General features: G+C 40.8%; 1 protein-coding gene across 1 annotated transcript in view; it reads right to left on the bottom strand.

Moving 5' to 3' along the window:
- Positions 1–338: 338 nt before the first annotated feature.
- Positions 339–11,803, bottom strand: part of ITPR2 (inositol 1,4,5-trisphosphate receptor type 2) — a 506,436-nt gene continuing 494,971 nt past the window's right edge. Inside the window, exons 56-57 of the mRNA XM_003828909.5 lie at positions 5,172–5,333; positions 339–4,485 (exon numbers count right to left, since the gene is read on the bottom strand). Of these exons, the coding sequence (XP_003828957.3) occupies positions 4,399–4,485; positions 5,172–5,333 (249 nt within the window). The 3' untranslated portion in view covers positions 339–4,398. The remainder of the gene's footprint in view (positions 4,486–5,171; positions 5,334–11,803) is intronic.

The raw sequence follows: 11,803 nt of genomic DNA, 5'->3' as shown, positions 1-11,803 counted from the left end.
TTTCTGAGGGGAACTATCATTTAAAGCTGTGCGTGTTAAGAATCAGGAAATCCTAAGCCACCCAATGGTCTGTGCCCACTGAGCTCAAGCAGGGCATCAGACACCATGTGATGCACCAGTACGAGTTGGTACATTGGGGAATTGACCAAATCCCAATAAGCCTTAGGCACACTAGTCCATCTGGATTAGCTCATCGGTGTGGTTCAAGTCACCAAATTTTTTATACCTCATGTCTTGCTATGTAAAATAGCAATCATAATGCCTTTTCATACCAATGCAGATATTACTTAGAAACATGGCAAGAAATGAATAAAGCACTTTAAAGTATTGCAAACAAAAAAGTTATACACATCCAATTTTATTAACATTCACTTATAAATTATCTGCCCTTGTCATATATTAGAATCGTGTTTTTTAGGCAAATATAACAATCCTCTACTGCAGGAGAGAAAGTCTTCTTGGTGATATGAGAAGTACTGGTGTGATAATTTCATAAATTATTCAAGTCTGTGGAAACACTCCAGTTCAGAGAAGGGTACCTGGATTTGTTTTCAGCTTTCTCGATTTTCACATGCACGTTAGGCTATCTGGTTTTGATAGTGCGTGTTTTCTTCTATTAAATGAGATAGCTTTCTCAATAATTATATCAGAAACAGCAGTAGTGAGTGACTAGGGGGCCTCTACTGGCCTCAGGCATTTTCTAAAAACCGGAATTAGCTGTCAAATTTTGAGAATACAGAGCTTCCCACGGCCTCCCCCATCCCTGCATTTGGTGTGCACCTCACAATTTCATGCAATTTAGTGACTTGCCAAGCTCCTGCAGGCATCTGTGTTTGTGCTGAAGATGTCTGTCTCCTCTGCGGTGCACCGTGTCGTGTATCACAGCATATTGGAATGGGTCTGTAGGTAGGAATAGCTGATTTGTTATTCAGGATGGCTTTAACAGCCGCTGGAAGGAACACACCATCTTATGGTAGTTGCTCTTCCACACAGCTTTGTTCTCTGCATGGGTGAGGGGTATCTCTGGGGTCCATCAACTATTACATCATGATGCCTGTGCAATATTTACTTGCTTACGTCCAGTCTACTGGGTCCCTGAAGAATAAGCTTTTTTCTTCTTCTTAGCTAATATTTACCCCTCCTTTTCTCTAATGATAGAGTACTGGGAAGCAGAAATCCCTATCTCCACCTTCTCTCACCAACTCCCCAGCCTCCCCACTCATTCTCAGTCCTGGGGACTGGGGGCTAGTGGCTGAGTGTGGGCTATACTGCCTTGCTGTTTGCAATAAAACAATTGTAAAATAAAGAGAGCAGCCAAAACAGGGAGTTATGAGCTGAGAATATGGGAATAAGCACACAATTAGTTCTGACGAAAGAAATATCTTCCTGATGTTATTAACAATCTACTAGAAATTGTGTCCTCTTTACCAACAGAAAAATATTGATGTGCAAGAAAATGAGCTCATTTCTAACTTAATTTTTTAAGGGGTAGAAAATATGATAAATTTTGCATACATACAATTTATTTATTTATATTATAGCCCTGTATGATACAAGCATTTTCTCATCTAAAAGTGTTATTTTAACTCAGAAAACATACTTGCATTAAGCTCTTGAGCCTCAGAATGGAGCACAGAGGGAACAAAACCCTTTTGAAATTAAAAATATTATTCAGCAGAAACTGATACTTTTGAACCAATATGAATTTGAAATAACTAAATATTTTTTCAAAATCTCCCTTAACATCAAAGTTCAAGATGATTGCATTTATTTTGATGTCACTATATAAATACAAGGATGTTAACTGATACTCACCTAAGTCAAATATTCCAGTTGCATTAACAAACATACACATAACAAATATAAATTTATAGCAAATGTCAAATTTCCCCATTATCTTCTCCTCTTCTTCATTAGGAATTGGATGTTCTGAAAAGTGCCTTTTTTGTCTGCTTCGATTTTTTGTTGCTGTTTTTTTTTTTTTTTTTTTGCTTTATAATTTCTAAGCATTTAGGCAGAAAAGAAAGAGGCATTAAAAATACAACTCAGAAATATTTAAATTTTGATGAAATAAGAGTCTTGTTAGTTGCAGTCTCTTTTGAATACTTTCCTTGGGAGAAAATATGCTGTGAAACAGTGATCTGCCACTACACAGTGGTTGGGGACATTAGGTCATTTCTAGAAAGCAATTATATACACCTAATGGCTTATTCCCTACAAAATGAACTATTATGGTGTCAGAAAAGGCTAGATACTTTATCATCTGAAAGACAGGTTGCTCAGATGTATACAAATGAATTTATTCTCTTGATCTCTAGTTCAGATGTCAGAAATATTTTATTTTGTACTAAAACAGAGATAGGTTCCTATATTGGAATATGTTCAATATTTACTACCTTTCTCTTCTATTCTCTATCCATAAAACTCTGCCTGATTAAAATATTTTAAAGTGTACTTTTTACCTCATACTGTTAATAGCATTGATGATCCTGGATTTTAAAGATGGCTGCTTTAGTCTACTTTGATTTTGGGAAAGCCATTTTAAACAAACAAATATGTGGTATCATTTAAAGTTTTATAAAGAATTAAGAGTAACTGAATGACAGCTGAATTTCTCATGTATTTATTGACTGCCTGCTAGGTTCAAAGTTCTGTGCTGCATGCAGACATATCAAAATTTCTTATATCTTTGGATCATGAATGTCAGGGTCTTTCAGCTCCTGGTCAGAAAAAATACTGTCATGTCAGAGTGAGGAATTCTTAGTATGAGGTGGTGCTGGGGAGTACCAGTAGCTTCAGTTCAAAAATTCATTGCTCTGGGTCCCAACAGCTTTGTTCCAAGTCTACATCTTAACAGTGTGTGGAAGGATTGGTTCAGGCTTCCTTTATATTCTACATAGATCTTGATTTAGGATTTTTAGGAACCAATAGCTTAAGCTATGTTAGAACAATCCAAAAGCTTTAAAAATTGTCAGAGCAAACCCTATAGCAAACCCTATCTGGACCTTAAACCTTGGCGTTGATAACTGAGAATTTAAAGACTCTGGAGGCAGTGTTTTGTTCCTGTGGGGGAGAGGCCAGGTCAACTTGCAGAGCATCTCCCGGAGTCTGGTATCAAGTGCCTTCACTCCCTGTCACATCACTTTTTTCCTAACACTTTCATTATCCATATTTTACTCTGCTATTCCAAATGTGTAGTCTCTAAGAATAACCTGAACACACCAGGTTATTCTCTCCCTCGACAAATTCTGAGTGCATGATTTAATACAAAAACAGTTTGAATAAGAGATTTTTGTCTTGCTACATTTTGAAAAGCCCTTACAGATACAGTTTTAAATATGTAATTGAAATGTGGCATTTTCTTGAGTATTCAATACATTTCTTGGATTTTTTTTTTCCTAACTGCAGGAATAGCATAAATAAAAACGCTCGGGTCCTGAAGCAGTTCTTTAAGCACAGCAAACGTTGAGTCAAATGGCTTTCACTCCATGTTTATAAAAGGCAATGCCACCATCATAAGTTTCTCAATAATTCCTATCACTTTTAAGCATTTTCATGTATTAATCTCAATATATTTTAATAGCATACATATGGTCTCAAAAAACCCTTTCCTGAGGCTTACTGTTGGCTTTTTATTCCCCCAGATCTTCTTAAAATCTTAGCCTATACATGACTTAGAACATGTTTTTAACAAGTTATATGAAAATCTCCTTTTGTGCTCCACATTGACAGAGCCTGTCTGAATCCCAGAGAAGGCAATCACATTCTGTTATGTTGTCAGCGTGAGAGGCAAAAGCTCCAAAGTACTAAGTTCCTAGAGCTGTAAATCCATTGTGCTTCATGTTATAAATAAAGAAATTGCCCTGTGACAGCTACAGTTTGGAAGCATTATCATTTCTCTTTTCAACTCTCACTTTTAATCTTTTCAGTTATTTTCCTTAGTAAAACTTAGCCACCAAAGTATGACTTCTTGTGTCACAAACCTATATGCCACAATTAAAAGAAAGAAATTCCAGCCAACCATGTCAGTGGCTGTAGTCAGCATTTAAGACAAAACTGACTCCTATCGATTTAGCAGAAGAGAGTTCTCCCTGCCCCGTGTCTCCTTCCATCCTGCCGCTCCCTGCCCTCTCCAGCCTTTTGGGCAAGCCTTTTCTTCCTGATGCATTGCGAATGTGTGATGTACGCTTTCTAGCAGATGCATTTGAGGTTAGGTCTTCGCAACCATGAAAACACAGTTATAAATTGTTCTCGGAGCTAACCCACTCAACATCTTGGCACTTGGTTGTTTTTAACTTTTCAACAATAGGCACTGTTCACTCCCCTCCATCTCAGTTCTTTATTCAGTGATCAGGCAGGACACTGATGAAAGGCTAGTCACGGCTTCCCCCCATGGTATCAGTGTGGTGGCATGTGATGATTCACATGGGGTGTGTTTGATCCGAGGAAGCCCAGTCTCTGCTTATTCTTCCTTTGTTCTGTCATCTGGGGGAAAAGAGAGAGTGTGTGTTCAGCGGATTTTCTCACTCTTACCCAGTGCTGGTGGGCCACAACCGTTTTGAGTTAATATTCCCCAACTACCTACTGTCCAGCATCATATAGAATATATTTATCAAAAAAGGGATTTTTTAAAAGTGAGTTTCCGTAAACAGAGAAAAAGAGCAAACCCCTCTGTGTGGTTAGGAAGCAGGAGCCATTTTAGAAAACAGATCTTGCCTGTCACATAGCTGTCACCATCACCACAGTCATTTTAATAGCTACCATGGTTACTGTTGATATTTTTACTAACAATTTTATATGATAAAGGGGTTCATTATAGCATTGAAATGGCAGATACTAATGAGGATTTGCCTTTCCCATGGGCTTAGTAATTACTATCATGGCAGAAAATGATTTTTTTTTTTTTAAATGCAAAGAGGTGCTTGTATTTTGGCATTTTATCCTTTCCCCCTTCCATAGAACGAGAAGTGTCGCGTGAGGCTCAGGGAGATGGGATAAGTAGAAGTCCCCATTTGCTGGGATGTGGTTCTACAGTACAACGTGAGGTTTCTTTCTCGGATTTTGCAATTCTCTGTGGATAATGACCTGGCTCCCTGGACCCTCTGTCTCCCCTCACCGGAAGTGGTGAATGACTTTATCCCACCCAGCCCCATCTCCCTGAATGCACCCACCTGCTCCTTGAGCTCCGCCAGCTGACCCGACAGCTGTTTGACCAGACTCATGGTCGATTCCAACTTCTCCTGAAGGCTCCGAATTTCATTTTGCTCACTGTCGCCTTCATTGCTAACGAGGGACATGGCTCGCATCCGAGGAAACCAATCCAAATTCTTCTCCTGAAAGCAAATAAATGTGTGCGAACAAGGGAATAAGTATGGAAGGGGAGAATGTCTATAGCTGTTTATTATTACTAACATTTAAACCAAAGTCTCTTAGCACTCAAATTGGAGAGAGAAAACCTGGCATAGGGAGGGGCTGAAGTAGGGCTTAGACACTGGTCTTCACGGGCTGGGGGAAGACCCCAAATATTGAAGCAAACTTTATACGGGCTTCCAGGGAGGTTCCGGCTGAGACATTTAGAAAGCACCGTGAAGGCTGCAGGCATTCAGTGAATGATGATGAATGATGAGGTGGGGTCTGGAGGCTGGGGGAGCAGATCCAAGTGTGTGTGGGTACAGCATAGGCATGCACTGTTTCTCTTTCCCCCTGGCACACAAGAGAAGTGGGGGGATGGTATAGGAAAGTGGTAAAAGAAATGTTTCAGCCTCAGCCACCCACACTACTTTACCTCCCACTTCCTCTGTAAAGGCTCCCCACCAGCTCTGCCTCCCTCAGAGCTCCACTTGAGGAAGAGGGAAGTGGGAGGGCATGGCCTGAGGTTACTCTGTCTGCTCCCTTTGGAAAGATTTTATTGCAATGGGTGAGAGTTAGACTTCCCCACAGGGCAATAGCTGGTTCCACTTCTGTTTTTGTAGGCAGCCTGGGTGTATGTAGGTGTTTTGTGTGTGTGTGTGTTTTTCCTCCAATCATGGCAGACTGACAGATGCTTTCTTCAAGACTCTGCTCGATTGTCTAACATCATAGAATCACTATGCCTTACTTATATGACATTTTTCCATCCTCCCCAAAGCTCTGCAAGGTAAATCATGTGGTCCCCATTTTACAGATAAGGAAACAAGACGCTCTAAGTTTCATTACTCTTGTCACAAGCTAGTAAATGGCAAAGCTGGGATTTGAAGCCTCTGCAGCATTGATGGGGTGTGCCAGTCTTTGTCTCTATCTACCCACCTATTTCTCTAAATCACCTTCTCCCAACATCCCTAGCAGTGAGCATCATGCTTGAAACTCTTTCCATTCCAGAGATATCCACTGAAATGGCTACAACAACCTCTGCCTGTGGGATCCCTAGAATGAGAGTCATTGGAGTGTTCTTCCCTAAGTGACAGTGGCAAGGCCCAATTTGTGTATCTCTAGACTGCAGGCTCAATCTTACCTGGCCCTTAGGTTGGCTTTTTGTTGTTGTTGCATCAGAGAATAACAAGTTCTTTATAGTTCCCTACCCCCAATGGCAGTGAAAAGGGATGATAAAGAACTAAAGATAAAATATATTGAAGAGTTTTAAACTGCATTTAAACAGCTGTAGCTAATTAGCATTTCAAAGGTGAACAGTAACTTACTCTAAAGTGCAGAGTGACAGATTCATTCATTCAATCAATCCTTCAGCATCTATTGTTAGGTATTTAGGGGTGAAAGTCAGATAAGACTGTGTGTCTGCTCTTAAGGAGCTTATGGCTCAGGACAGCCCTCCACAAAGAGTGGGCTGCACACTGTGTGTATCAAAATCCCCTGGTTGCTTGTTAAAACTGCAGATTCCCACCCCACCACCTCTTACCAAATCAGGACCTCAGGGAATGTGTGTGGTTCTAATATCATTAAAGTGTTAAGGACTCTGGTTTACAGAAACAGAGAAGACAGTGGCTGGGTAGGGAGACGGAGCAAAAGGGAAAGATCTGAAATAGGCATGTGGGGGAAGAGCAGAGGAAACCTAACAGGGGCCCATGAAATGCTTGCACGGTAGTGTGGCTGGGCCAGCTGCTCACACACAGCCCAGGTGGATGTGCAGATGAGGCAGAAAGCTGGACTGACACAGTATGCTGTGTCTCTCTGGGATGAGCATCAGGAAGATCAAGGTTTAAGGGAGCTGGGAAGATCAGTAGAGCGGTGGTTGATGTGATGCACGTTAATGTGTGAACTGGTAGGAAGGAGGGAGGAGAACAGACCTGTGCTAAATGCTCTTTAAGCACTTATTCCTTTCAACAATTCTGTGAACTTAGGTTCTGTTATCTATCCAGTATTTATATTATGTATTATCTGAATTTTACAAATGAAGAAAGTGAGGTGCCATGGTTTAGATATGGTTTGTCTGCGTTCTCCAAACCTCCTGTTGAAATTTGATCTCCAGTGTTGGAAGTGGACCGAATGGGAGGTGTTTGGGTCACGGCGGTGGGGGGGGGGGCGGGGGGCAGATCCCTCAGGAATTGGCTTGGTGCCATTCTCACAGTAGTAAGTGAGCTATCATTCTTTTTTGTTTGTTTGTTTTTGTTTTTTGTTTGTTTGTTTGTTTTTAAGACTGAGTTTCACTCTTGTTGTTGTCCAGGCTGAAGTGCAATGGCACAATCTCAGCTCACCACAACCTCCGCCCCCTGGATTCAAGTGATTCTCCCGCCTCAGCCTCCCGAGTAGCTGGGATTATAGGTGTGCGCCACCATGCCCGGCTAATTTTGAATTTTTAGTAGAGATGGGGTTTCTTCATGTTGGTCAGGCTAGTCTTGAACTCCTGACCTCAAGTGATCCACCTGCCTCGGCTTCCTAAAGTTCTGGGATTACAGGCGTGAGCCACCACGTCCGGTGAGTTCTCACTCTTAGGAGCCTGGATGGGTTCTTGGGGGAGTGGATTAGTTCCCATGAGAGTGCGATGTTATAAGCCAGGATGCTTGGTTTGGTGTCTTTTTACACATGCCCACTTCCCCTTTGGCCTTTCTCTGCCATATTTTGACGCAGCACAAAAGCCCTCACCAGAAACCAAGCAGATGCTGGTGCCACGCTTCTTGTGTAGCCTTCAGAACCATGACCTAAATAACTTTCTTTTCTTTATAAATTACCCAGTCCCAGGTATTCCTTCACAGCAACACAAAATAGATTAAGAAATGAAGCTAGTAACTGGATTAGCTGGGATCCCAACTCAGATCTGTCTGCATCAAAGTCTGTTGGCAAGACAGGAGATTGTGGACAGAAAATAGAATAACAAAATTTAAAATTCCGAAGGTAGAACAACTTCAGGAAATGAAAATTTTGGGGTGAGAGTGCCTTAAGTCTGGTAAAAGTAAATATCACTGAACTTGGGAAGTTAGTGTTTAATGGATACAGACTATTAGCTGGAGAAGATAAGAAATTTCTGGAGATAGATCAGTGATGGTTGCAGAACAATGTGAATGTGCTTCATGCCACAAAACTGTACACTTTAATGGTAAAATGGTAAGTTTTGTGTTATATACATTTTACCACCATTTAAAAAAAATCACAGAATTTGCAGAGGCTAATCTTTTAGATGAATTGTGCACTAAACTCCTGAAGTCATCCTGCAGGTCAGTAGTTGGGGTAGATGAGGAGGCTGTGGGTGGCCAAGGGCCAAAATCTGTATGAATGAACAAAAGTGACCAGGAGGTATTAAAGGATAGGATGGGAAGGATTAGAAAAGTGCATTTTTATGGGAGGTTTCAGGTGTGTTGATTTCTTGGTGATGAGGAGCCCAGAGTGCTGACCCTTTTCTAGGGCTCTTAATACAGACAGGTTGGGAAAATAGGCAGCTGCCACCAAGGGGCTAAAGGAGAAGGGGGTCACCATGGTTTGAATGCTTGTCCCCTCCAAAATTCAATTTAATTTTTAAATTTAATTGGCGTTGTAACAGTATTAAGATGTGCGACCTTTAAGATGTGATTAGACTATGAGGCTTCCACCTCATGGGGGTGGGGATTGGTGCTGTAACAAAAGGGCAAGTTCGGTCCTTTCTTGCTCTCTCTCCCCCTCTCACTTTCTATCCTATGATGATGCAGCAAGAAGGCCCTCACCAGACGTGGGCACCTTGAAAACAGACTTCTCAGCCTCCAGAACTGTGAGCCAATAAATTTCTGTTCATTATAAACCACCCAGTCTCACGTATTCTGTTACAACAACACAAAACAGACTAAGACAGGGCTCCTCTTGGGAGAGCCAAGAAAGCAGCATTCTGGGAGAGATTTTTTCAACATATAACAGCACAAGGATTCCAGAGGGGTTGTTGGGGCAGGGGGATTTGGGAGCATCACAGACTGGGCTTGGGGTAAGAAGGTACCAGGAATGTGAGGGATGGTGAAAACATCAACCTGCAAAAAGTTTCCAAAAGAAACAGATGCAAAACCTTGTTCTAACAGTAGACTGCAACTCTCACAGATAGTGTGTGAGCATTTGTAAAGTTGCCTCCAAAGAAACACTATTGCAAGCATCTCAGGGGCCAGGATCAGCCAAGTCCATGGCCTCTTGCTTTTGAGGAAACAATGGCAGCTCTCAGTGGACCATAGCTGGTGCCATTTGAGCCACAGAACTCCCTTTCCCTACACTCTCTTTTTTCATTTGTTTCTTTGTTCATCCATTCACTTAATAATCCTTGCTTGTGTTTACTATGTCTCTGTTAGGCACTGGGAAAACAATAGTAAGCAAAATCCAGCATAATTCTCGTGCTTATGGAACATATAGTTCATAGGTGGAGAGTAAGACTTCAAACAAAGGATGACAAAAGTAATGAGAAGCTGTGCTTAAGTGCAAAAGCTACACAGTCCTGTCATCTTTTCTCTTCATTCCTACATATTATTCTGTCTTCCAACCCTCTTCTGGTTTTTCTAATCTTTCTTTCACTCCTTGTATCTGTCTGTGTTTTGGTTTGTTTGTTTCTCAGCCTTTTCTCTCCTACCTTTCTGCTTCTTGTTCCACTCCTCCCTTCCCTTGTGTATCTGCTGGTCTTAATCTGAGACAAATATATAATGTACAACTAAAAATCATTTTAATATTGAATATTTTAGGGTTCCTTTTCTTAATTTTTAAGAGACCTGAATTGAATGCTTTACATTTCTCACTACAATGGAAAAAAAAAAACAACTTAAATTGATTGCTTTCTGTTCTCTTTTTTGAAGAAAGCAGTCTTGTAAAAATCAGTTCCACAACTGATTTTTCTTCAAAATTACTGCAGAAAGTACAGTAGTCCCCCTTATTTGAAGTGGATACATTTCAAAACCCCTAGTGGATGTCTGAAACTGTGGAGAGTACTGAATCCTAGATATACTACATTTTTTCCTATATATACATATCTATGATGAAGGATAATTTATAAATTAGGCACAGTAAGAGATTAACAATAACTAATAATGAAATAGTACAATTAAGACAATATACTGTGATAAAAGTGGCTTCTGTTTCTCTCTCTCAAAATATCTTACCATTTTCGGACTGTAGTTGACTGTGGGTAACTGGAAGCACAGAAAACAAAGCCATGGAGAAGGGGGATTACTGTACATTCTTTTCATGAAAATTAACTCCAATATAGCAGCATTCTTACACAGTGAATATGCTTTTCCATTGAAAGTAGCTGCCAATTAAATACTCAGAAGTTTCTCTCTCTGCTCTTACGGCTTCCACAGAAGGCTCAATCTGAGCAGGGGAAGAGGAAGGTAAACCCCAGACTTTAACCTAAGCCAGAACCACAGGACAGACACACAGAGAAGATACTAGTTAACAGGACACCACTTCCTCTCCATGTCGACTTGTAATATGTATGCCATCTAACAAAGCAGTTTGATTTAGTTTGTTATTTCTTGGTTTACTCATGCATGCTATGTACATCTTGCGATCACGCATATGATTATTAGATTCCCATGATGACTTTGGTCAAAATGAAATAATCTCCTTACTTCACCAGGAATAAACATATTTGACCACAGGGTAGTATAAAGTCAGGGAAGATGTAGATTAACTGTTAGATTCTGAGGCTATAATGTATGGTCCTAGTAAGTGGGTGAGTGGAAATCCAGAGCTTCTCAAAGATTCTAAAATGCAAAACTTCAAGATGAACCATCATGTCCTTGAGAAGTCCCTTTAGGGCTCACACACCATGTAAACCATACCCTTTTATCTCTAAATTCTAACAGTTATCTATTTCTCTGGGCAATTAAAAGACCATTAGATAGAAGTGTAGAAACCTTGTAGTCATTCAATAAAATGATTAGGTTGCAAGTGTCAAAAGTCAGCTGCACTGGGCCAGGCACGGTGGCTCATGCCTATAATCCCAGCACTTTGGGAGGCCGAGGTGGGCAGATCACCTGAGGTCAGGAGTTCGAGACCAGCCTGGCCATCATGGTGAAACCCTGTCTCTGCTAAAATTACAAAAATTAGCCAGGTGTGGTAGCGGGCACCTGTAATCCCAGCTACTCGAGAAGCTGAGGCAGGAGAATCGCTTGAACCCAGGAGGTGGAGGTTGCAGTGAGCTGAGATCATTAACACAGCACTGCAGCCTGGGCTACAAGAGTAAAGACTTTGTCAAAAAAAAAATCAGCTGTGCTATGTTTTCATATTTAGTTCTTAAATGTGATATCTGATCTGTGGGAAAAGGAAAATGGGAGTATAACGGAAAGAGCACCAATCTATGAGTCAGGACACCCCGGTTCTTGTTTTATCTTAGCAAAAAACTAGCTATAAGATATAAGGAGGAAGAGAGCCT

Source organism: Pan paniscus, chromosome 10 (genome assembly GCF_029289425.2).
Source record: "Pan paniscus chromosome 10, NHGRI_mPanPan1-v2.0_pri, whole genome shotgun sequence".
In the NCBI taxonomy this organism is placed as follows: Eukaryota; Metazoa; Chordata; class Mammalia; order Primates; family Hominidae; genus Pan; species Pan paniscus.
The sequence above is the reverse complement of the archived record's forward strand: the minus strand, read 5'-3'. Positions and strand labels throughout refer to the sequence as shown.